Source organism: Xenopus laevis, chromosome 6L, assembly GCF_017654675.1.
Source record: "Xenopus laevis strain J_2021 chromosome 6L, Xenopus_laevis_v10.1, whole genome shotgun sequence".
Lineage (NCBI taxonomy): Eukaryota > Metazoa > Chordata > Amphibia > Anura > Pipidae > Xenopus > Xenopus laevis.
This window is the reverse complement of record NC_054381.1, coordinates 111514771-111542400: the sequence shown is the minus strand read 5'-3', so window position 1 is coordinate 111542400 and position 27630 is coordinate 111514771. Positions and strand designations below refer to the sequence as shown.

The following is a 27630-nucleotide window of genomic DNA, read 5'->3' as shown; positions in this document are numbered from 1 at the left end:
ATAAGGGCTGTGATTGGCCATTTGGTGGCCCCTATGTGGATTGTCAATCTACATTGAGGCTTGATTTGGCAGTACACCTGGTTTTTATCCAACCAAAACTTGCCCCCAAGCCTGGAATTCAAAAATAAGCACCTGCTTTGAGGCCACTGGGAGCAACATCCAAGGGGTTGGAGAGCAACATGTTGCTCGCGAGCTACTGGTTGGGGATCACTGCCTTAGACAGTCCTGTAACTACCACTTGCTCTAACCTACCAATTCTGTGTAGCTGCAAGAAGGTTAGCAGCATGTCTTTGCAATCAGTTCTTGTTCAAGAGGGTGTTAGGTTTTTTAAGCAGTTACAAGTCATCTTTCTCTGGCAAAATGATTTTGCATATTTATTTTAGTTCCTTTAAGTGTAAAAGACATTTAAGATCTAACGCCTGATGTGACCACTTATACTGGTGAGCCCTTTCTTTTACACTTACAATGGGAAGCTTTTGTCAAATCAGATTTACAGTGCATTGTTTCATGTGCCAGGAATGAATTGTGTAGGATGTACAGTGGAATTCCACATTGGTTCCCTGGCACAAGCAACTTCAGCAGCCATTCATGTATTGTATAGCGATTGAATAGGCTCCTGAAAGCATTGGGAAGCCATGCAGTGTAAAAGTGGACAGAGGCTTTATCTTAGCGAAGGCAATAATTTACAGTTATAGATAATGGTTGCTTTTGGCCTCAATAGCTTTGCTAGAGTTACATCTATTAAGATGGGTGTGACGGCCGTGGTAATTCAGTTCTTTGTGGATGACATCACTGTTACTGCCCATGGGTTTTATTAAGTCACTAAGTAAGTTTCACTCTCCAGAACTCCAGTATAATTAAGATAATCACCGTATCTCTGGCAGCTTCGCTGCTTTCAGGCAATAATAATTATCATCCACTATAGAGCTGAGCATAGAAAACATTTCCCCCTACTATTTATATTTTTTGAAGTGACTTATGAGCATAAAAGATGCAGAGCATGGTGAAATACAATGGTTTTTTGCAACAATACAATTTAATGATGTAGTTTTTACCTTAGTATATAGTCTGTGCTACGTGATATTCCAAACTATCTATCGTCAAATTACACACTATTTTTTTTTTTTATGTGTGTGACTGATTGGAAGCTACAATTCAGTTTGATGTGCGCCCTCTTGCACCTAGAAAATACATGTGCTCCAAATTGGAATGCAGAGACCCTCATGCCCCCGATTACCCTGCGTAGCTTCAGGAACACTACTATAGTTTATGTAAAAAGCTGTTGTCTAGCCATGGGGGCAGCCATTCAAAGCTGAAAAAGGAGAAAAGTCACAGCAGATAACAGATAAACTCTTTTGTATACAATGGGATTCTTCAGAATTTATCTGTTATCTACTGTGTATCCTGTGCTTGAAATGGCTGCCCCTGTGGCTACACAGCAGCTTGTTTATATAAACTATAGCAGAGTTTCTGAAGCAAACACACCAGTTTCACCAGTGCAGCACAACAGTACATTATATTGTCATTCCTTTAAAATACTTTCGTTTTTTGGTGTTACTGTTCCTTTAATATGATCCCTTGCAATGGTAGGATGTAGGCAGAATCAATTTAATACAGCTTTTATTCATTCAAGCTTACGTAAAATACTTGTTTTACGCTTCACTTATACGTCAAGAAATTGCTTATCTGGCATTCGTTGTTGGGATGCATGACTTGAACCAAAGCATGTGCACTTGTCCAATACTTTGTTGGTATAAGGGAAGCAGCAAGTGTGTAAAAGAGTTTTTATCATAAGACAGGAGTTCCAGAATCAGGAGGAAACTTAAAGGGGTGGGCTTTAATTTTTTTAATTTAATTATTATGGAATGGCCAATTCTAAGCAACTTTTCAATTGGTCTTCATTATTTTTTTTATAATTTTCAAATTGTTTGCCTTCTTCTATGCCAACTTTTAAATGGGGGTCACTGACCTCAACTAAGAAAAAAAATGCTCTGTAAGGCTACAATTTTTACAAGTTTTTGCTACTTTTTATTACTCATCGTTCTATTCAGGCCTCTCCTATTTATATTCCAGTCTCTTATTCAAATCAATGCATGGTTGCAAGGGTCGTTTGGACCCTAGCAACCAGACTGCTGAAACTGCAAACTGGAGAGCTGCTGAATAAAAAACGAAATAACTCAAAAACCACAAATAAAAAATGAAAACCAATTTCAAATTGACTCAAATTAATTTAAAGGTAAACAAGCGCTTTAATAGAAATAATGACGCTGATTATTTAGTGAGCTCACCAAACTGGCGGATCTATTCCAAGTTTTCCCAATATGAGTTGGCCAAAATTGGGTTGATCTGATTGTATGGACGGAAATGGGGATACAGGTCCTTGACGCAATGACTGCATCAACGAGCTGAAGTAGCCCTTGCCCTGATGGGATTTTTAAACCTGCCCTATCAACATCTGTCTGATTTTAGGCCAGATATCAGTAGATTATGCCTGTTGGAGGGCCCCGCACATGCACCAATAAATTGCCAACTTGGTCTGTTGGCAGCTTTTATCAGCCTATGTGTGGCCACCTTTAGTTACAAGAGGGGAAAAAGAGGTAAAGGTCAGAAGCAGAGATATTGAGGAAGTATGAATCAGTGTCTTTGGAACTAGGACAGAGATGGTGGGATGGAATTCTACATCTTTCACATCCCCCATGTGTTGCACAGGGACAACATTTGCATATGCCTAACTATAATATATTCATATTACTTGTTACTCTATTTTGCTAATTACTTGCAAGCTTGTAACGTGCACATTGTCCTTAATAGAAAGAAAATGGTTGATAAAAGCTGGAAGGAACATAATAGTAAGCACTTTCATAACATGTTACGCACCACTAAATACATTCATTCTGTTTGTTGTTGGGTCATAGTTGCTCTACTTTATATATACTCTACTATCATAGTAAAACAACAAATCTCTTTAAAAAGCTCTCTCGGCTAGTTAGACAGGTCATACTGGAGAATACCTATGTGTGTGTTTGTATGGTTACTGAATATTACAAATGGCTATAGCCTGTCTAATCCCATGGATTAGGCAACAATGATCCAGACTTCCCCAAATAATCCCAGAAAGGTCAGGTTGCTCTGTCATCCCCACCTACTGCTAATCTACTTATAAATACACTGTACTGGAAACTGATTTGCAATCAACAAAACAGTATATTTACAGTATAGTAATTGAATACCATGTTCTCATTCTTTGCACTTCTGGTTCTGACTTAAAAAATGTGGTGGAAGCCAACTCATTAACAGAATGGAGGAGAAGAGACTTCTGCATTGTTTGTTTCAAGAGTCAGAACTAGAGAACAGAATGGGAAGAACAGATACTCTTCATTTGTTAATGGCATGTGTGGCCATAGTGTCACCTTGCTGTGTCATGAATTACCCCCTCGCTAAACAGTAACAGACTTCTAAATCACCACAAGAACACTTATATTAATAAACAATTGATGCATGTTTCTGAGCTTAGAGGGAGTTTAGTCCTTTAGTAAAATTTGCAGCAAATACCCAGGTTGAAAGGAAGCAGCAAGCCAAACCATTGATGGTAATTAGTAATGTGCCCAGTTGGAGATAAATAGTAGCCTTATGACACTGGGAGATAACTTGCATTCTGGCTCAAAGATATCATCATTAAAAAAAAATCTGAGTTCATCTTTAATTAACTGATGATCAATATTTTACTACAGCAGAAGCTGAAAGCTGCCACCATTCTAATAGTAAACTGTTGTTACCCTTCTGGCTAATTTACACATGGCTGACATTCCTGATGGAATTATTGACATAAAATAATCGTGGTGAGGTTTTTTTCCTTCATAAAGGACTTTTATTGCCTGTAGTCTAGCACATACAGTAGATTTTTTTTTCAGTGGGAGAATTAACTGTTTTAGAGCTTAAATCCTCACTAGAACAGAATGGAATTGTGTAGTACTATTTATTTCTCCTTGGGTTAAAACAACAGGAATGAAAATGAGTTATTTGAAATGGTATTTATATAAACGAGATAGTGTTTATGCACCTTTTTTACATAAGTACAACTGAATGAGACTTCAGCTTATTCAGTTGTACTTATGTAGAAAAGGTGCATAAACACTATCCCAACTTCCAAAAATAAATTAATTGTTTTACACAGACTTGATTCCACAGATTGAAAGGAAACCATAATAGTATACAGGTATAGGACCTGTTATCCAGAATGCTAGGGACCTGGGGTTTTCCAGATAATGGATCTTTCTGTAATTTGGATCTTTATACCTTAAGTGTAATAGAAAATCATTTAAACATTAAATAAACCCAATGGGCTGGGTTTGCTTCAAATATGGATTAATTATATCTTCGTTTGGATCAAGTACAAGGTATTATTATAGCGAAAAAGGAAATAACAAAAAAAAAAAAAAAGATTATTTGGATAAAATGGAGTCTATAGGAGACAGCCTTTCCATAATTTGCAGCTTTTTGAATAATGGGTTTCTGGATAACAAATCCCATACCTGTATGTCTGACTTGTACAAACTGTTTTCCAACTGGCAGAAATTTACTTTAGGGGCAATTACACGTGTTATTGAGTGTCATTGCAGGGGATATTATATTGCCTATATTGCTGAATGACATTGCCTCTCTTGATTAAACTGCCAGTTCTTTGACCATGCAACTAAATGATTGCATGTTTTGACCTGTTCAGATATCAGTCAAGCCAAGGGCAGCATTGTTGCATGCAATCTATTGATGGGCACAATGCACATGTCCCTCATGAGGGTCAATATTAAGAATCAGACTGAGTTTACCCAACATGTCGATGGGTGAATCACAAAATAATCTTCGTATATGGCAGTTGAGTAGCTCCCATTCACCTTCATTGTAGTGTAGGGTAGTGTCAGACTAAGTGAGATGGGTGCTACCGGAAAACCTGCTAAACCAGCTAAAGGTCACTTTGTGTTATTTACACAAACATAATCAAAAGGCATGTGCCAGCAGTATAATTTAAAAATATTGCCTTTTTTCTGACATGCCAATAAAATATATAGGCTAAAGCTGCAAACTCAGCACTGTGCCTGAGGATATGTTTTGCTGTTCTGTTACCTTGTGTTAATCCTTCATGTACAGAATCAATGGGACATTTAATAAATATAATATGCAATAAAGCTAGATGTCATTTGAATCAGTTCCGTGATTTGATACATTCTAATCTATATTGTTATTGTTGATCTCTGCAGTTGGTTTTAGTTCTTTTAGGACATATTCTGTTACATACTTTTTGAAATTGACTTCAGAGATGAGTAGGAGGTCCTTTTGATAAGATGGGCTTGGAAGGGTGTAGGGATATTATACCTCAGCATATGAGGCCATAGAAAATTAAAACTTAAGACTCAAAAGGACATTCTGGTACTAAATAACAATGTTAGTTTCTTATAGTTTCTCTCTCAAAGATCACTGAAGGTTAACCTTTTTTTATGGAGGGAGTATGGAGACCACAGAATTACATGGCTGCTTCAAAATGAAAGAATATTTATGGCTTCTGCCGTATGAGCGCATGTTAAAGGTTTGTGTTTTCAGTAAAAGCTCCATAAAACTTCCATTAGATCAATTGTTGCAACCGTGATGTTTTGGGGATAAATCCGACTGTTCATTTTTTCACTTGAATTTTTAGTGGAAAAAAACCTCAAATTTTTCTAGCTTTATTATACCCCGATGCTGCAAAAAGCCAGAATCCGAAATCCACCATCTCAGACCTTAATGGTCCTGTATAAATCAATGGGAGAGGCACCTACCTCAATTTGATTATTCGTGGTCTGCGATGGGTTTAGCCTGAAAATCCAACTTTTTCTGGGTTTTTGGAAAAACTCAAAAAATTTGAGACATTCAGGAACAAATCCCGGAAAATTGGAGCAATTTTGGAAAAAGGTCGAAAAATTTGAGCGATTTGGGTTTTCATTCAATTTTATTGAGTTTTTCCGAGATCCGATTAATTGGGCATAGGAGTTTGGTCATGTTTTTTTAAAAATAATATATGAGATACATTTGGATTTTAGTACATAACCCCCTTTATATTTACAGGGACTTGTGATACTGTCCATTTTATTTGCTTTGGGAAACCTTTTTTCTCTCATTTGATTTGCATTTTTTTCCTGTACAAGAAAAGCCTTTTTTAAGATTAAGAAACCAGTAAAAGGAGTACACAGACACTTGAATCAGAGTCAGGCAGTCTGACAAGGAATAAGGAAGAATGCAGGCTGACTTTTGCGGCTGTCCTTAAATGGAAATGGATGCAATACACTCTTTCTTACTAATATCCTGGGCACAGCTACAAAGACAAGTGACCTCAATCATCCACAAAGAAGAATCACACCACCCTGCATAAATAGTAGCCCTTCTAATTAAGCCTTGGCTAATATAAAACATGTGTTGTGATTTGTATATTTTATTAACTTAGATAAAATATTGTTGTACATGTGCTATTTCTATTAAATTAACACAATGTAAGAAATCAGAAGACACCACTAAAATTTAGCAGTACAGAGAGAAATCATGACCTCATCATCTAAAAACCACACTCACAAATATGTATACAGTTTTACATTTTATATATCCAAAAGCTTGGATGTTTATTGCAAGAGGCACTTTCATAGTGTACAAGGATTGTTTAAAAATATGCTAAAAAATGCTAATATCATAAAATGTTAAAAAAAAAATATAGCAATGTCAATTGAAGGGTGTTTAAAAGAGAACTTTAAATAACAGCTTTGACTTAACTTATGCTGAGATTCCACAATAACTCCAGGGGCACCAATTAGAACAACCTTCAGAATAGTTTTCATAGGATATGCTACATCTGACTTTTATGTTAAAAAAGGCTATTATTCTGCTGCTAATTTCTTTTCCAAACTTTTACATTTCCTTAAATGGTTTCCTGAAAATCCAATATAGCAGAGACTGTGTCTTAATTTTTTCCAGATGTGAAACTCTTTCATTGTGTGCGGTGGAATGATTAGATTGAGTGCTGCAGTTATCCTGACATAGAAGGAACGCATCTAATTGGAAGTTTGTAGCATTATAACTATGGAGTATTCCTCTTTTAATAGAATTGATTTTTTTTTTTTCTTTTAAATACAGGAAAAAAGTGGAATGTTCTGAATGTTTGCTAAAGAGGCCAGTAGCCTTAAAAGCTTACAGTCTAGGCCCACTTCATTAAAGGCAATCTGTTATGTGTTGACTGGATAGAAATATGCTTTATTCTAAATTAAAATCTATACATCAATAAGGGGCCTATTTATTAAATCTCTATTTTTTTGTGATCGAGTTTTTAAAGGGAAAAACTCCAATTTTTAGAGGGAAAAAAACCTCACATTTTTAGAGATTTATTATACCCCAAAGCTGCTAAAAATCTGAATCCAAAAATACACCAGCTAAAACCTGTCAAGGTCATGTAGAAGTCAATAGCAGATGTCCCTGAAGTTGTTTCTTGACATCATAATTGGCACTGGTTTTTATATGATCACTCGAAAAAGTCCGGGTTTTTTGGATGACAACTAGAAAAAATTTAACGATCCGGGCGTCAAACTCATACAATTCGAATAGTTGCATAATTTTGTTGAGACTTTTGTAATTTACATTCAATATTGTTTTTTTCATTCCAATATATTAAAGTATACATGTAATGTTACTATAAATTCATTTTGTAACAACAGCAGTACTTTCTCAAATATTTCCTAAGCAGAAAAACATCAGAGCAGCCTCTTTCTTTCTCCTGACAACTTCCTTGACTACTTGGTGGTCAGACTGGTTGGAAACTGAACAGCAGGTGGCGATGTTATTACAAAGTTAATTTATATTAACAGTACGTGTATGCCTTAATCGCTTGGAATGGAAAAAATCATTTAATGAATTTAAAATATGAAAGTGCTTAGAATAGCACCCTCATCAATTTTACATTCACTTTACTTTAAGCCCTTTAAGCACCCTAACACACCTTTCACTCTTTACTCTAATTTCCACTGCTGCATTAGAATGTTTCAGTGATTCCCTAATCTGAACTAGCCACATTCAAGTTACACACAGATTTATCGCTGATACACACTTAATTCTGTCTACTTTTAGGCCCTTTTTGGCTGTCATCAGCGGAGTAACTACAGAGGAAGCAGACCCTGCGATTGCGGTGGGGGCCCAGTAACATCTAGTTACGCCACTGGCTGTCACACTTAAAAGAACTGATTGGAAGTATTTTGTCAGGTTTAAAATCAATTCTATTGGACTGCTGTGCAGAAACGACAAATTAATATCTCCTGTTTCTCTCCAACTTTGGGGCAGATTCGCTAAAGGGCGAAGTGACAAACGCTAGTGAAAATTCGCCAGCGTGACGTCATTTCGGTACTTCACCAATTCCCTAACGTGCGCAGGCGTAACTTTACTAGCGAAAGAGACACACACTAGCGATCATTCGCATTCTATCGCCAGACAAATTTTAGCTCTGGCGAAGGGACGTAACTCCGCAAATTCAATAAGATGCAGATTTTACTGAATGTTACCTTTTGCGCCAGACTTGCCTTCTCCACCTCAGACCAGGCAAAGTGCAATGGAGTGTATAGGACTTCCTCAATTTTTTGTTGAAAAAAATAGCCTGCAAAAGACTGTAAAATTCTTTTTGGGTAACCGGGTTCCCCCCTAACTTTCCTAACATATGGCACATAAACACTGGGATCATGTGTAGGGTATTATAACAACTCTATTTTATTTTATTAAGGTTCCCGGGCTTGTGTAATGTAATGTATTTGCTGCAACATATACGTCCATTAAACTTTCACTTCCCCCATATGCTAACGCAACTTTGCTTTGAATGCCAAAGTAACGCTAGCGCATCTTCGCCAGTGTTGGGCGCCCTGGACACAACTTCGCATTTTAGGGAATTAGCGGAATTAGCGGTGTCCTGTCTAATCCTGTGTTGAATTTTAGCCGCTTAGGGAATTTTCCCCATAGAGTCTTACAATTAGAATAATTTTAACGTTGGCTCTGCTTGCTGCGTCATTTGTATAAAGCTGCCAAATACGGTTCATTATAAATTGAATTCAGTAATAGGACTGAGTGCCCTGCTGTGCACCCATAATATGTAGGCCACAAGCATATTAGCTATTTTTTTTAAATATTAATGTCTTATGTTTAGAACAGACAATTTATTTCTCATTGTCTGCTCAGCACAATGCCAGAGATGCGTTTTATAGGTTAAATGCACTAGCTATTAAACATTCATGTTAATGGCTATTCAGCACCAGTGTGCACGACACAAAGGTTTGTACCATGAGAACAAAATATATATTTCACTATAATAGGTAGCACATAAAGATACTGCCTAGAGTCAAATCTTGACAAACATTGCATGGCAAATGCTGTCAATGCTCTGGCTATATTTTTTTCAGTGAGAAAATATATATATAACAATAGATTTTCTGTTTATTTTCCAAGTACGACAATAATATGCGCATTATCTCCAAGTCATTAGTTCTTCCTCTGGATCCCCTGCCCACTATGTTTAGACAATCAGGCTGATAGCATTTGATTAATCTTGATTAATGTAATTTCTCCATGAAACATTTGCACAACAAAACACCCAAACTATTAGAGATCAAGGCCTGTTGAACAGGTTTCACCACTAGCAGCATGGGGCCTGCAATTTGACTCAAAACGCAGGCAGCTGTATTTTTAGCTGTATTTTGTATTTATTTTTACTTTTATATAGGGTTATATATTTTGTGCAGTGCTTTGCAAAAATGTGCAGACTAATTTTGAAAGATGAAGAAGAGGAAGATAAGGTCACATCAAGCTAGTATAAGAACTAGACTGTAGTTTTCTATGCCGGCCTGGGTCACTGGAAGTGACTACAATCCAGCTGGTGTTTCTGGGAAGTTACTGAAAGAGCAGCTTCTCCTTGCATTAAAATCTAATGCCTGGGGAAAGAAGATGGTTGGAAGTGTTCATTTTTCATAGAAGATGTAGATGTTTCTGATGTTGCATTCTCATGTAGGGGGTTGCATAGTAATGTTAGAGGTAATTTTTCAATGCATGTCCTTCAAGTTTCAGGTTTTCTCCTTTCAGTGAACCATATTTAATCTTTGGTGGGTTGTGTAAGATCAGTGTAGAACCAACCGTGACCCTATTCTTATTCCACATTTATTGATTTTGTCTGAAGGTATTTTTATGAGATGTTTAGCATCCAGGCTAGTTGAATTTGAGATGCCTGCAAATGCTTTTAGCACATGATACCTCAAGCTATTACACATCTCTTCCATTAATAGTACTGCATAGCTATCAGCTGCTGAAGTGGCCTGCGAAGGCAGTACTATCTCAGTCACCAAGGGAAAACTGTATTCATTTACAGACCGCATGCTTAGTATGTCTGATTTAAGTCCTTGAAGAAAAGGAAAATGAGTCTATATTCATGATGGTATGCAATAAAATATGGCTGCTGTTGAAGTCCATGTTACTAGTGTAATTCAGCCCTACAGAATCAGCTGATTGATTTATTGATTTGTAATCCCTTTATTCATAACAACCTCTAAAATAAATTTTCTGTAGCATAATACTCCACCCCTTGTCCTCGAACTGTTGAAATACAGTAGCGTTGTCATTATCTCTAGCTAGAGAGTATATCTGTAACAGCTGGAGGAGTATCTATAAACTCGTTGGCATGGCACAAATCTTTGAACTGCCAAACATTGTAGAAGTGGCTCTGCTGCCAGTGGTCCACAGCTCATAAGAGAAGCAAATCTTAAATGGGGTAATTGCTGGGTTCTAAAAGAACTGGTACATGGACCCACATTTTTCTACGTTTATTTTGCACAGTTGACAATTTACAGAATACCACATCCATTTACAAATGTCTACTGACTTTTGCAGCTTAAACCTAGCTTGCTATATATTATTTTATGCATGCTCTGTTTTGTCTGCACAAATGATAATACATTGACCCCAAGTATAAATTGGCACAGTGACTCTCATCATTAAATTTACGCACCAAATGGCACAGTGACTCCAGGCAACGTTTCTTCCACATTTTTTTGAGTTGTGTACCCACTTTTGTACACACTTTTTAAAACACTATTCTCACATCATGGGACTGTGACTACCACTATTTAAAGGCATATCAGTACCCCAGAACTAAATGTCACTGTGACCTTCAGCATTAAATGGAACCATGTCTCACAGGATGAGGTGACAGAGAAATCTCCCCCAACAGTCAAACTTATTAGTAAGTTGGTGGTACATTGCTACTGCCAATACTGAGACCTGAATGTCTTACTTTCTTTCCATGCAAATAATATCCTGGGTAGAATCAAATCCAGTACCACTAGGCAGCAATGCTAGCTAGAGTGCAACGTATTGCCCTTTGTTTTCTACTAATCCATTATTTGTAGAGTTTTGGAACCTGTTATCCAGAAACTTGGGACAAGGGGTTTTCCTGATAAGGGGTCTTTCCATAATTTGGATCTCCATACCTTAAGTCTACTAAAAAAATAATGTATACAATGTTTAAACCCAACAGGATTGTTTTGGTTCCAGAAAATTATTCCTTAGTTGGGATCAAGTACAAGGTACTGGTTTATTATTACAGAGAAAAAGCAAATTCTATTTTTACAGTTTGAATTATTTGATTAAAATACAGTCTGTGGGAGATGACCTTCCCAGTAAACAGGGTTCCTATACCTGTTCTAATACTTATTAAAAATGTTAGCTAAATATTATATAAATTATAATGCAACCCGATCTTAAGCTGACCATACACATATTGTTGGTTGGAAATGGTATTTAGCACCTGTGTGTATCCAAGGAACATTTTTAATCAGTTTAGCTAAAAAAGTAAAAGTTGCTAGTATATAGTCAATATGGTGATAGTATAGTTGTAAAGGATAATATTTCTCGACAGTTCCAGACATTCATGGCTGGTGTGCCAACCAGTCTAATCCTTTTTGTCCTAAGCAAGTATGCTGTTTGATTCATTCTTTTTTTTTTTTTTTAAATGTAAATTATTTTAGCTATTGTTTAGGATTAACTTTGATCTTTACATGTTCGTACTGAGAATTACTTCTTCCCTTCTGCTGTAAGTAACCTTATTACCATCATTGCCCTTGGTCTTCCTCTCTTCTTTCCTCTAGTCAGTATTTCTGGGAATTTCATTCTCTAATCGAATCACATTGCAGGATATCACTACATGTAATTTAACATGTCTCTAGGGCTGTTCAAGCAAGCCATCTAATCCATTTGGGCTGTTACAAGTAATGTATCATTTGTAGAATGCTTTTTAAAAAAAAAATCTCTGTATGTAGGGTTGCTAATTTGAAAAAAGAACACAATATGCATTTTACTTTAATTTATTTATGAATGTATTTTATGGCGTCCCAGTACAATTGCTCAACCTACAAATGCTATGCACTGTCTGGAATCTTCAACCTATAGATTTAAATTAGCATCGAGTTATGATTGCAAGGAGGGTACTGATGGGTGCTGGATGAATCCCCCTACTTTTGTAGGTAAATCAGAGGAAGGAGACACCTGCATCCATATTTCATGTGCATAGTATCAGCAGACTGATACCAGGTTTACACAGGGTTTAAGAAGAGACTTTTTGGATTGTGGCACTCCTTTGCAGTGCAACATTTGGAACATTAGCCTTAGCTCAAAAAGTCACAGATATATAAAACATTTGGCAATACTTTCACCAGGCAGTAAGACTGGCCCACAGGGATACCAGGAAAACTCCGGGTGGGCCCAGGTGTCAGTGGGCCCTCATGCTGCTAAACATTTGGACTATTTCATGGTCATTCCTTATTTCTATGAGAGAAAAGCGCTTAATAGATGGAATAATAGATTACAGTATGTAAACAAAAGAGACTAGGAGAATAGAGTGAGGAGAGGAAGAAATAGTACTGAGAGTGGACCCCTAGTTTTTTGGTGGGCCCCTGGTGTCCCAGTCCGACACTGCCACCAGGTGTAGCAACCCATAGTAGCCAGTATAGTGCATAGCGCTTTCAAACAGATGACAAGAAAATGTACCTACTAATTGTTAGCTATGGATTATTAGACTTGTTCATTACCCCTTTAATATGCATTCATGTTCAGATTATTGGCCTTCAGTTTGTTTTCTATCTTTTACTTTTTTTTTGCAGCCCAGTCCCACAGTTTGAAAACCAATAGTTTAAGATTATACACTAATTTGTAACATGTAAATATTTTTGACATTCTTGTGCAATGGTTGTGGGTTAGGGCTGGATACACTGTCTCTATTTTTACTAAAATCTGAGTTAATCAAATTTTTACAATAAAAAAAACCATGACCAAACTCTCATACCCGATTTTAGCTTATTTATTATTTAAAAAGCTCAATTTAATCGGTTTGGGTAAAAACGCAAATTTTCCATGAAAAGCTCTACTTTTTGCATGAAAAGCCTGAAATGATCAGATTTTTGGGTAATTCCAGCAAAGACCACAGAAATATTATGGGGACCTCTGACATTGACACAACCTTGGCAGGTCCGGGTGGTGGTTTTCCAGATTCAGCCTTTTTGCAGCATTTAATAAAAGCCTGAACAAATAAATTCAGATCTTAGTAAATAACCCCCTTAATGTTATGCTAAATATGTTCATGAGGAATTTTGTATTCTGAATGGTGTGTACAATAAGGTAAGAATGGTTCCTTCCTATAGTATTACTAAGATAGTTAATGTTCAAACTGCGTGGCTGGCCTCCCACAGAGATTCCTGAAACAGTGGATGGTGGGGGGAAGTGATTGTTTGGACTTCTGAGTATTCCTGGAATGCCAGCTTGAAGATACTACAGCATGATTTGGGGGTGAAAACTCTTACATCCCTAGATATTCTTGGAACCATTCCTGATACAATCTTGTAAGAGTAATAACTTTCTTAACATTTAAAGGGGATTGCTATGTATATGTTGGACATTATCGGGGGTAAAAAAAAGGTAAAACAAATATAAATGATGTGTTGCACAATAAACTAATGGCCTCTCTGATGAATGAGTTGCTCACAGCAAACTACACACACACACATTTTCTCTAGCTAACAACAGCAGCAGCACTGGTATCTCAGTAAATAAGAAAGCGTATCTATAGGGTTGCCACCTGTCCAGTTTTCACCCGCACAGCTTGGTTTTTGGAATGGCTGCCCGGGTGAAAAGTCCATGTCAACTGCCCCACCTCCCACATCAACCTGATATCACTGGCCCGCCCACTACATCAACGGCCCGCCCCCTGCCTGTTTTCACCAAAAAAATGTGGCAACCCTAGGTATCTATCAGAATTTCCTATCCACTTACAAATACACCTTTGCTACTTTGCAGATTTGCCAAACACATGAACTGGTTCTACCCCTGTATTTGGATATATTAAAGTAATGGTAACATCAAAACATGAGAGTGTATTAAAGGGATAACAGTATAATGTACTGGTGTTGCCATGGGGCAGCAATTCAAGCACAGTGTATAACAGATAAGCCCCATTGTATACTACAAAGCTTATCTGTTATCTGCTGTGTATCCTATGCATTTTCTTCCTTTTCAGCTTCGAATAGCTGTCCCGATGGCTACACAGCAGCTTGTTTATTAAATATATTGTAGAGTTTCTGAAGCAAACACACCATTTTTACCAGGGCAGCACAACAGTTAATTATATTTTCATCACTTTAAAACTCTTTCTTTTTTTGGTGTTACTGTTCCTTTAATCCTCTTTTAACAATGTTTTTCTTAAACTAAAATGAATAAAAGTTTAACACACATGTAATCTCTCGTTGCAGCCTGAGCAATGCCATTGATTAAAGCATTTGCAGCACAAGTGTTTGATATGTGCAAGGCAGCCAGATGGAACTGGAAAACCAAGAGTTTGCCAGAGTTTGGCAGTAGCAGAATTGTAAGATTATAGGGGTTAATTAAACATCAGAACATTGTATGCAAAGTACAAAAATTCTTGGGGGCAGATTCCCTAAAGAGCGAAGTGACTAACGCTAGCAAAAATTTGTCAGCGTGACGTCATTTAGGCAGGTGCAGGCGTAACTTCACTAGCGAAAGACACAGACGATATCGATCATTCAACTCTAAAAAATGCTACATTGTGCGTCAAAAACATGGCAATTGCTCCCGATATTGCACATTGCACTACCCATCGTAAAGAAACCCTTAGTGAGTTATATTCTTGTAAGTCAATCAGGGAGTTCAGATTTTATTGTATAGCTTATGTTTTAAAGATGGTTTGTAAATATCTCCATATATCAAAAGATAGTTCAGTTTCACCATCTGTATGTCCAGTAGAGAATGAGTAAGTACACTTTTCTGCTTCCACCGCCCACTTCCTTCCTGGAATCTCTGGCTATCCATGTAGGAAAGTACAGGTTGGAAAGAGGGTTGTCTACTGTTGTATAGAGGAATGACAGTTTATATCTATTGTTTTCCATTTTCCAATCTCTAAGGTGCAAAGTGATGGATTTAATTATGTTATGTGCCCTGGGATAGCTAACCCACAGTAATTTTTTTAATAAAACTGCTTTTTAGCATATAGTGTTGATTCTAAATGAGTGTGGGAAATTATCACCTCTATCAATCAACATCTGTCAATCTACATCTGTCCAAGTTTTTTTAAATTGGGTATACCTGGTCCTCCTTTGTAACATGTCAGGAGGCTGCAGGACAGTCGACACTCTAGTTACCAGTCCATAAAATCTTAAAAAACATCTGCAAATTCTCTACCATAACATAGTCCAACAAAAATATAAAACATGTGTGAGATCTGCCTTTTTCTGGGAATTCATTTTGCTGAGCTATAATCATTTTGGCTTTTACCAGAATTTAACATATTTCATTTAAAAAAAAAAACTTTAAGGATACTTATATTTTTGGGTTGCCATTTTAATGGGAAATTACTCGCTAATGTTTTTTTTTGCATGTTGAGGTAGATTGATGTTTAAGGCTTCAGCATTGTAGAACTTTAACTTTTTGTCCGGCGCCCACGCTCTTTCGGGTTTATGCGCCGGCGAGATGACGTCACAGCGCAATGGCGTGAAATTCAAACTATTTAAGGGGATTTCAGTGTTTAGCACATTGCCTGTTGTTAGGTCCTATTTGTTAGTTCCTGGGTGCTATTTTTACGCGAATCCTGTTGATTCTCTGGTTATTTGATGCTTGCCTTGCCTGACTATTCTGAACTCTGTATCCTGACCCTTGCTTGACTGTATTCTTAACTCTCCGATCTGACCCTTGCCTGCCTGACTATTCTACGCTCTCCAATCTTGATCCTAGCCTGTCTGACCATTCCTAGAACTCTGCCTGCACCGACCCGGCCTGTCTGACTATTCTTAACTCTGCTTGTGCTGGCCCGGCCTTCCTGTTCCCCGCTGCGTTATCTGGCCTGTCTTCCAAGTTGTGTTGTCTTCCATTCCAGCATCCTTGGTAAACGATCGTGCCCCTTTGCTCATCTAGAACCTTTGGCTTTGCTCCTCTCTAAATAACACCTGGCGGCATCAAATTAGCTGAGGGCTCCTCCCGAGGTGAAAGGTGGATGTTAAAGGCAGAAGCAAGGTTCTGGATTTAGGGTGCCGAATGTGACCAATCTTATTCTAAACCCTCCCCAACAGTTTGTATTCAGTCATTTGATAAAGATATGGAACTGTTGATAAAATTATCTTTTTGTACTCTTATTTCATAGTTTATTATTTATGCAATTCCTAAAAAAATGGTAATTGTTTTCCTAATTGTTTTATTTTTTGATTCTTAGCAAAGCAGATGTTGCCTGCTATCATGTTATCAGCGTTTTCCTAATTGAATGTTTAGTTTAACATCACTAAATAGTATTGTGCAATAATTAGCTTTCTCTGTATTGTAGCAGATACATGCAGATGGCACTGACTAACCGGAACAGTAGGCTGTGCAGGTTTAATGGAAAAGTAATCACAGAAGGATTGATGTTATAAGCTCTAGTTTACGTATGTTGGATGACCTCACATGACTCTCCTGCATCTGTAAGCTTCTAAGCAGTAACTGTTTTACTGGGATACTCTGATGCTGAGCACAGGTTTTTGGAAGCTAAAAAGCTTTGTTCAGACACTTTTACTTGTGCTGTTCCATGTCACAAAACTGGGGATGGAGGGGATTAAATACCTGCCCTCTAACATGAGGCAGGTATTAAGGGTTAAAGGTGGTTTAGTGTGGCTAAATTACCCATGGGAATCCCTTACGTGTTCCTAGCAACTGCAATACAGATGCAAAAAAAGGTATACAATTGCTTTCCTTCTGTATTCAGGCTGCTGGACTGGGTGAGTTAGCAGAGACTTTGAGGATCAGTGGACAGGTTGAATCACAGTAGATTGCTGATGTACTGCAAGACATTGGTGTATTTGCCTGGAAAATGTATAGTAATGCTAAAACCCGAATAATGTAATTTATTTAAGTGACTGCAGAAAGTGGAACTATTTGGCAATTTATAATAGAGCAATAAATTAATGCAATATGCTTACCCAATTCCAGTGTGTTTAATGATGTTTCCTAGGGGAGATCGTAATCCTAATAAAAATGGGTTGGGTGAGTACATTTTATCGTAATCAAAAATAACTTAAAGGGCAAAGTGCAAAGAGCTGTCGTAAAAGGAATATTTTATAGGGGGTTTATGTACAGTTGTAGCTAGGGCTACACAAAATTGTTCAGTACTGGGTCCTGTTTTTTAATCTTATTTCAAAATGATGCGGAAGTATATTTTAAAAACAAAGTGTTAAAATAATAATATAAGTATATAATGAATATGGTATATTTTCAATAATATAGGTAATGAATGTTATGGTGGAGCCAAAAGATTTGAGCATTACAGGAATGGGATCTATTATGTAGAAACCTGTTATCCAGAATGCTCAGAATTAAGGAAAGGCTGTTTCACATAGACTCCATTATAAGCAAAAAATTCTAATTTTAAAAAATGATTTCTATTTTCTCAGTAATGATAAAACTGTACCTTGTACTTGATCCCAACTAAGATATAATTAATCCTTACCGGAGGCAAAACATTCCTGCTGGATGTAATTAGGGGCACATTTACTTAGCTCGAATGAAGAAATAGAATAAAAAATACTTTGAATTTGAATGTTTTTTTTGGCTACTTCGACCATCGAATTGGCTTCTTCGACCTTCAACTACGACTTTGTATCGAACGATTCGAACTAAAAATCCTTTGACTATTCGACCATTCGATTGTCGAAGTTCTGTCTCTTTAAAAAAACTTCGACCACCTACTTTGCCACCTAAAACCTACCGAGCATCAATGTTAGCCTATTTGGAAGGTCCCGATAGACTTTCCTATCTTTTTTTGATCGAAGGAAAATCTTTGATCGATGGATTAAAATCCTTCGAATCCTACGATCGTTCGAACGAACGAATAGCAGTAAATCCTTTGACTACGATATTCGAAGTCGAAGGATTTTACTTCGACGGTGGATTATCGAGGGTTAATTAACCCTCGATATTTGATCCTAAGTAAATGTGCCCCTTAATGTTTAAATTATATATTCGTAGACAAACTATGCCAGTCCAAATTACCTTATCCGAAAAACCCCAGGTCCTGAGCATTCTGGATAAAAGGTCCCATACCTGTATAGATAAAAGTTATGTTATATAATTTTAGATGCAAAAATAAGAATGTTATATACAAACAAGGGCCTATCCTTGGAATGAGTAATGATCAACCAGAAAGAGTAACAAAAGTCTAATAAGTGTCAGTCAGTGCCAGCGAATACTTTTCTTATTAATTTAATTTATTTATTTTTCTGCCTTATGATATGTTGATGTAATCAGGTCAGCTGAAGCCACTGGTTTTACCTGCAGAGGTACTGAAATAGCTAGGACATGTTTCACATTTCAAGCGACTATGTTCTGCAACTCAAATATGTGTCATTACTTTTGCTGAGCAGCATAACCATTGAGAATGTTAGGCCGTATTTATCCCAGTATGAGTGAGCAGCATAGCTGTTCAGATGATAAACCATATTTATCCCTCTGTGAGCATGAACTAGAAAGGGTTGTGTATTATCAAAGGTGATCATTAGATACACAGTGTCAATGTCAAGTCCCAATAGCACAATGGCAGAGACTTTCTCCACAGTGCCCAGTATTTACAACCTCGCGGAATGGCAAGTGGCTCATCATTTTTTATTGACTGGTTATCGTACCAAGAAATAGTATGTTCCTTGTTAGTAGTATTTTGTTGATTGGACTCATTAAGTTTGAAAATGATGTGTTCTAGATTCTTAGACATTTTTGGCCAGTGTTTGCCAACAAGTAGATGGGCACGCACCTGCACCCGAGGAGCCATTGGGGTATATTTATCAAAGAGTGGAGAAGTTAGAGATCACCACAGTCCGCCAGAGTGAAATACCGCCTCTCTCGATTCATTTCTATGGGATTTTTAAATACATATTTATCAAAGGGTGAAAGTTCACCCTTTGATAAATACGCCTTTAAAAATCCCATAGAAATGAATGGGAAGAGGCGGTATTTCTCTCGAGAGTACTGTGGTGATCTCTAACTTCATTTTTTGATAAATATACCCCATTGTCTCAACTTAGGTGTGCGTAGCTGATTTTGGCAAAGAAACGCAAGAGTTAACATTCTCATGTTGGAATCAGCTGAGTGTGCCTTCACCCGAGTCAACATAATGGTTTCCGATGCAGGCAGGAGAAGAGGCTAATGCCTGTGTAGGGGTTGATTTTCAGCCTGCGTTTTTTAGCAGGGTGATTTCAGCCCCCATGTGGCACTAGCTTTAACCTCCATGAAGTTAGAAACATGAAGTTAGAACATTGAAAACATTGAAAAGTTTACAATTTTCTCTTTGCCTTGTTTAACTTAAAGGGATGGTTCACCTTCAAGTTAACTTTAATATGTTAAAGGATGGCCAATTCTAAGTAACTTTTCAATTGGTTTTCAATATTTTTTTTTATAGTTTATTAATTATTTGCCTTCTGATTCTTTTTAGCTTTCAAATAGGGGTCACTGACTCCATCTAAAACAAATCCTCAGTAAAGCTACACATGTATTGTTATTCCTACTAGTCCTACTATTTATTCCTACTATTTATTACACTTACTAACTTTTAGTATGATGCAGAGAGTAATATTCAGAGACAATTTACCCTAACAACCATGCATTTGGATAAGAGACTGGAATATGAGAAGTATCACAATCATGGACACACTCCTGGACTACATAATGCGGTGAAGTCCATGATTGTAATACTTATGTATATATCACAATCATATCATATATATTTATGTTGTTTGCCACTTTAGCCAATTATGTACTAGGGAAGGGGGGTCACCCTTATATGATGTGGCCATTGTAGCCAAAACATGCTATATTTGTTTTCCATTATACTCTGTGGGTTAATTGTATTATTTCTGTAGAGTTCAGTTTAATATCATGCTAGTGACTCTCTACTCTTGCTGGAGGATGTGAACCATTATATGTTGATACACTATTATATACTGGTATCATATACAGGTCACTTTACACTTATAGGCTGGTAAATAATAGATTCTATTCTCTGGCCCTCTGTAGGGGTGGTCGTTGTGCTATACATATGTTATGGGTTCTAAAGAGCAAAGGCCATGTATAGCCCAAGAAAAAATTCTGTCTAGTCCTTGGAGTGCTGTAAATGATATGTCTTATCAGAATTAGTACAGAAGAAGAATTTTGGAAAAGAAAGAGATTTCTGACCGATTTTCATCAGATATTAGTTAGACAGGGAGTCCCAAGCACCACAGAGAATTTGCCAGCCTGCTCTAGCGGAGCCAAGTCAGCAGCTTTTATCACATGTGGACAACTTTATTTCCTAGAACTATCTTCAAATGTACTGCACCTAGGGAGTAGGATATGAAGATATTGTAAGGAATAGGCATATTTGTGTAAATGAAGGTGGTAATTAATCATGAACTTAGGGGAATAATTATCACTGTGCAGATCAGTGCTTTTCTGCTTCCTTTAGACTTGTACTCTCAGGGGCACATAAGTACTGGACCAGATAAACATTGCTTTATCTCATGCATAACAAAATGCCAGCAAATTGATAAAACAGTTTATCTGATTCACATTTTAGTGCTCACTTGCTATTAGAGGGCATAGCAATAGATCCCAAATTACTTCACGTTGTAGCTAAAACACTAGGTTCACTGTGCAAGGGAGCCTTCTACTTTACAACATCTGTCAACAACTGTAAAACACAGGCTTCTCTTTTGTGCATAGGGCCTATTCATGTAGGTCTTGCACCTCTACCGTTGTAGGATGCTGACAGCGCCATGCACCTTGCCCCAAATTAAAAATTAGGCGTCATTTGAACAGCACAGTGCTGACAGGTGTAAAAGAGCCCTGTACTTAAAGGAAGAGTAACATCAAAAAATGAAAGTGCTTTAAAGTAATAAAAAGTGCTGCCCTGCACTGGTTAAATTGATGTTTGCTTCAGAAACACTACTATTGTTTATATAAATAAGTTGCTGTGTAGCAATGGGGGCAGCCATTCAAAGGAGAAAAGGCACAGGTTACACAGCAGATAAGCTCTGTAGAACATAATGGTGTTATCCGTTATCCACTATTTAACCTGTGTCATATAGCCTTTTTTCAATTTCCACCATTGCTACTCAGAAGCTTGTTTATATGAACTATAGTAGTTTCTGCAGCAAACACATCATTTTTACCAGTGCAGGGCAACACTACATGATATTTTCAGTACTTTAAACACTTTCAGTTTTTGGTGTTATTGTTCCTTTGACTCCTGCCTTCTCAGAAAACATCTAGGTTTATATCTGAATGACATGCAAGCTAGTGGGAATTCTAGGTGATATCTGCCCCTCTATATACAGTACTGCTGAACTGATGCACTTTGTGCAGTTCTTTGTGACCCATGTTTGACTTATACTATAATTTTTGCTCCTGTGATTTTCCTATGCCTTACCAATGTCTCTTATTTACAGAGTACCCTAAAAAGGAAAGGAAGCAGAGAGATGCACAAAGAAAAAAAGATAACCAGTCAGGTAAAAAAAATGTTGTACTTTGTTGTATAAGTGAAGTGTGTAGCTATTCATTACCTTTTATATAATTAGAGAAGGGATAAAAATACCTAATAAATAAGCAGGATCACATCCTATGACCCATGTCTAGGGCAGCAGCTTTAAAAGAGATGCCTTCTGGTGCCTATATGAAAAAAATATGTTTTAAAGTAACTAAATTCCCCAGCTGCCACCAGATAACTGTCTCTAAATCTGAAAGAAGAGCTGAAGGGGGTGGGGTACCCCTTGCATTCAATTTCCTCTTGATTGGCGCATTCACAGTATAAGCTTTGCATGTGCACTGGTCATGAAGGGGGCAGCCAGCCTAAGCACCACCCGCTGCTAATACAGCCCTGTTCATAAGAAAGGTTTACTTTCTATTATCAAATCTGTAGAAATAGTATAGAAGCAGAGTGTTACGCAATATGTTGGCGCTATATAAATACATGTTAATAATAATAAAAGGAGGGCTTGGTTATTTAAGTGCAAAGAATATGCCGCTCTATAGGAGTAAGAAGAGCCAACAATTTACTATTGCTCACTATTGAGTCTCACTATTGCTTTTTAATTGCCTATAAAATGTCAACATTGACCATTTGTATTATTGATGTTGTATAGAAAGTATAATATCATTAGTATTGATTATATATATATATATATACTCAGCAGAAAAACTTTAGTGCTCTTAAACTGTAACATACTTCCTGTCTATCTCCTATTCACTTACTTAGGAGGACAATGCAGATTTAAAATGCCAGCTACAATTTGCTAAAGAAGAAGCAGCACTGATGCAGAAGAAAATGGCCAAACTGGGGAAAGAAAAGGATGATTTAGAACAGGAAATTGAGAAATACAAATCAGTATATGGGGATGTGGATGGCCATCTCCCAACTGGGGAAACTGGCGGCCCACCCAGCACAAGAGAAGCTGAAATAAAATTACGCCTTAAGCTGGTGGAGGAAGAAGCTAACATCTTGAGTAGAAAGATAGTGGAGCTGGAGGTAGAAAACAGGGGCATTAAAGCAGAAATGGAAGACCTCAGGTGTCAATTAGAAAAAGAGTTTCTAAGCAGGGAGTATGTTTCAAGCATTCCTACCTCACCATATGGTGATTCCATGGAATCTGCCAATGAATTGCGTCGTCATCTCCAATTTGTGGAGGAGGAGGCAGAACTTTTAAGGAGGTCAATTTCTGAGATAGAGGATCATAATAAGCAACTAACTACTGAACTAAATAGATTCAAATTTGGTCCTGATCAAGAACTTGTCTGGATTGATGACAGTGCGTCCAAGTGCAATGGCTCAGTGCAGGAGGAGCTAAAGTCAGCTAGGATACAGATCAATGAGTTAAGTGGTAAGGTCATGAAACTTCAATATGAAAACCGTGTTTTATTGTCCAATGTCCAACGCTACGATCTTGCGTCTCACCTGGGCGTTCGTACAGCAAGTCCGCGGGATAGTGATGCAGAAAGTGACACAGGGAAGAAAGAAAGTGATAGCGATGATGGACGCCCTACTCAAACAAAGAGAGAAGGACCTATTGGGGGTGAAAGTGACTCAGAAGACGCCTATGAGAAAACATCAGGTTTTGAGAGTGTCAAGCCATCAGAAGGCAGTGACCTATATTCTTCTGATATGAGAATTAGAGAGGATGCACACACTTTCTTAAATATAAAACGTGAGGCAGAACGTCTAGAAAGGACATTGGATCGACTTGTCACAGAAACAGATAGCTTGATCTATGAGGCCAAACTACAAGTAACAAGCAGTTCTATGGAAGAGATATTTCAGCGTTATCCAGAAAAACAAGGTGATATTTCAGCTTCTGAAGTCTTGGAAAATGTAAATACCAAAATGAAAGTTTTCAGAAAAGAATTGCAAAATTTTATGGAAGTGGTCGATCGGGCAGGAGAAGGCCTAAGGGAACGCTTAGAGGACCTTTCCCCAATGCCTCACCTTACAGAATCTTCTAGTTTCTTGTCCAATTTGACTTCAGTGTCTCGGGATTCACCCATTGGAAATCTTGGGAAAGAACTTATTCCTGACGTTCAGGTAAGATGGTGTGGCTTATTTGCATTTAATCAGCTCAGTATTGGCTTTTATTAATGCATACTTTTTTCCCCAGTTTATTTTATATATATATATATATATATATATATATATATATATATATATATATATATATATATATATATACACACACAGGTATGGGACCTATTATCCAGAATGCTCGGGACCTGGGGCTTTCCGGAAAATGGGGCTTTCCGTAATTTGACTCTTCACACCTTAAGACTACTAGAAAATCATGTAAACATTAAATAAACCCAATGGGCTCATTCTACTTCCAATAAGGATTAAATATATCTTAGTTTGGCTCAAGTACAAGCTACTGTTTTATTATTATAAATAAAAAGAAAATCATTTTAAAAAATTTGGATTATTTGATTATAATGGAGTCTTTGGGAGACGGCCTTTCCGTAATTCGAAACTTTCTGGATAATGGGTTTCCGGATAACTGATTCCATACCTGTATATGTATAACTTCATTTTTACCAAAATATAGCATGAAAGTCTACATTTTATTAACAACAATCATTTTCTAAAAATATTTTTGATCAAAGCAAAAATCTGGATTTGTGTCCAAAATCTTGTTGGCTAGTTACTTTTTTTAGGCTGACCTTTAACAGTACATGACCAGTATGCTGCTGTGTTTTAACCACATGGCACAAAAAATGGGGAAGAAACTTTGTGCACTGCTGCTTCATGCCTTGCATGTTCGCTGTCGGTATGACATATGCATCCTTCATTGCATGCGCGTTTCATAACCAGTGTTTGCATTCTTTTTTCCCTATTTTTTCTCTTTTTGCTTTTCAGATATTTCAACCCATCATTTTGCTCATTCTTGTTTTAGTTTTATTTTCTTCACTTTCTTATGCTACCATATTTAAGTTATTTTTTCTGTTCACGCTTTTCTTTGTATTGTAATGTTTTTCCATCTTTTTTTTTTTACCTTGCCTACTTTATTTTACTTTATTTTTATCTTTCCGCCCCTTGTCTTCTGTTATTTTCGTTTGTGTGTTCGTTTCTGTGGTCCCCGTGCACCACGCAGTCCAAACTGAGGGAACAAATGGAATATCAACTCAGCCATGACCATGAAGAGGATACTCATCATCATCTAAATCATGAGTCACACCGCAGAGCTGATGGAGACTCTAAACACTACAGGCCAGGCGACAAGGGCTGTTTCAGTCTAGAGGTTAGAACCATTGCCTTCCCCATCAGAAACAAGCAAGAGGCATCATCAAGAAGCTCCAATCTCTTTTCAGCTTTAAATGACTATAATACATTTAAAGCACTGTGTTGAATATCTACTAACCCCTAAATGACCAATGCTTACCTTCATCATTACCAAGTTAATAATTATAGTAATAGGAATATTTTAGATGTATGGCTGCATGGAGGGCATGAAAGAAATGAATTTACTTGCAAAAATAATAGATCAACGTAAAGAAAAAATTTCATTTGTAATTCATGATGACCTTTCAAAGAGATATTTTATACATTTCTATTAAAGTAGAAGGAAAGCTACGGAGACATTTTATTGCCAATAGATTAGCTGCAATAGTGCAAGCTAGAATGCACTGGCAAAAAGTCGCTAGCGTTAGCCACTTTGCCCTTCTAAATAGTAAGTAAGTAAGTAAATCTGCCCCTAAGATTTCATGTGCCCAGACCCAATGAGCATGTTTACAGTTTGTGATTGATGCACAAAGAGGTTCAAGAGAACCTTATATTTGATCTGTGCCCTGCAGGGTCGGACTGGGGGGGCCCGGGGCCCACCAGGGTTGCTGTCCAGGACCCCCCTCCAGACTACCAGCCCCCACTGCTGCAGAGCCCCCACCAACTCCCCCCATGTGCCACCACTCCAATGAACTTATGCATCTCTGCACAGGCGTGCACCCTCATGTTTTACGCCGGTTGCGCCAGGAAGGAGAATGAAAATCCCTTACGTGCATATGAAAACACTGGCGCGCGGCGCAAACTGATTTTATGGGGCAGATCAGAGGAGGGGGTCTGGGTCAGTGGTGGCCCATGAGGGCTGGGGCCCACTGTGTTTTTTCCCGTTGTCCCAGTCCGACACTGGTGCCATGCCAAGTCAGGCTCATTTGCAGTTTGCATACAAATTAGTAACCACACAGCAAACATTTTGCTCAACCCTGGTCTTCAGCATCAACAATTACAATGAAATGCAGAAAAAAGTCTGCATTGTTAAATAAAGAAGTATACCAGATATTACTGGTTTCTTGCACTTTGCCCTAAATTGCACATTTCGCTATTTTTCATCTTGCACTGAAAGGACCATAAAACCACTTGTTTTAGTAGATTTGCATGTCAGACTCCCGATGCACAGGCTTCCAGAGAGATGAAGTACTTTATAAATGCAAAAATGCAATTTTTCACAGGAGATTGGTAATAGAGATCCTTTTTTCACTAAAATACTGATCTCTTTATGTGCTGTTTTATGGAAATTTGATACACTGCTGCTACTGCCCAAGTAAAATAAGAGCAGTCCTATCCCTACTGAAAAATGCTTAGAGTTAAAACTGACCTCAAACCATAATCAAGACAAAGCACAAAGGGCGTTTAAAGGCTGCCCACTTGCATGAATATCTGCTGGGGATTGTAAAACTGGGAAATAAGTGTCTGTTTAATCTGAATCTTTTTATATATAAACTTAGGCTGCCAGGTTGGCTGATCAAGTTACATTACAAACTCAATTCATACTGGCATACATCTGGTTTGAATGCTTCATGTGAGGGATGCAGTTAGAGAAGAAAGGTTCCTTGGCAATTCATTATGGCTTGGACCTTGTATAAGAGGGTAACCTATATCCAACCAGCAACTCTCCAGTCATTTTAGAAGAATTCCCAGCACATAACTCCACCAGTGGCAACTGGAAGTTGAACTTCAGCTATAGGATGCTAGATGGTCATCCCTAATGTGTATACTAAAACCATGTATCTTATTTTTATCCCAAGGGGCCTTATGATGCTGAGGGCATAAGACAAAAGTCCTTTCTACCCATCTTTAAAACTGACCCTGTTTTTTATTATGTTAAAAATAATTTATACTCTTGTCTTTTGCATAAACACAATTATCTGGGCATATGCTAAATAGGTATATAAGCCATCTTTATACACCAGCAGTGTGCCAATCTTTTTAAAAAAAATAGCCATAAACATAGCAAACTCATATGCGTGTGGGTCATTTATTACACATTGCCCAGACTGTATGGAAAATTTGTTTGTGGCACCACTTATCTGGTCTCTTCTCTTTTAGTTGAATGTTAACTTTTTGTGAATAAATGTTAAAGGGGTTGTTTACCTTTAAATCAAAGGTATACTGTCGTGGGAAAAATGTTTTTTTCAAAACACATCAAATAATAGTGCTGCTCCATCAGACTTAGACATATGACATAGACGTTAATATTCGGAGACAATTTGCATTTGGTTTAATTGTTTATA

General features: G+C 37.4%; 1 protein-coding gene across 4 annotated transcripts in view; it reads left to right on the top strand.

Annotated features, from left to right (window-relative positions):
* Positions 1-27630, top strand: part of mtcl1.L (microtubule crosslinking factor 1 L homeolog) — a 103118-nt gene that overhangs the window by 43723 nt on the left and 31765 nt on the right. For 3 of the 4 annotated variants that reach the window (XM_018267898.2, XM_018267900.2, XM_018267901.2), the window contains exons 4-6: positions 22035-22094; positions 22841-24160; positions 25218-25364. In XM_018267898.2, coding sequence (XP_018123387.1) covers positions 22035-22094; positions 22841-24160; positions 25218-25364 — 1527 coding nt within the window. The remainder of the gene's footprint in view (positions 1-22034; positions 22095-22840; positions 24161-25217; positions 25365-27630) is intronic. The other variant, XM_018267899.2, reaches the window with a different exon arrangement.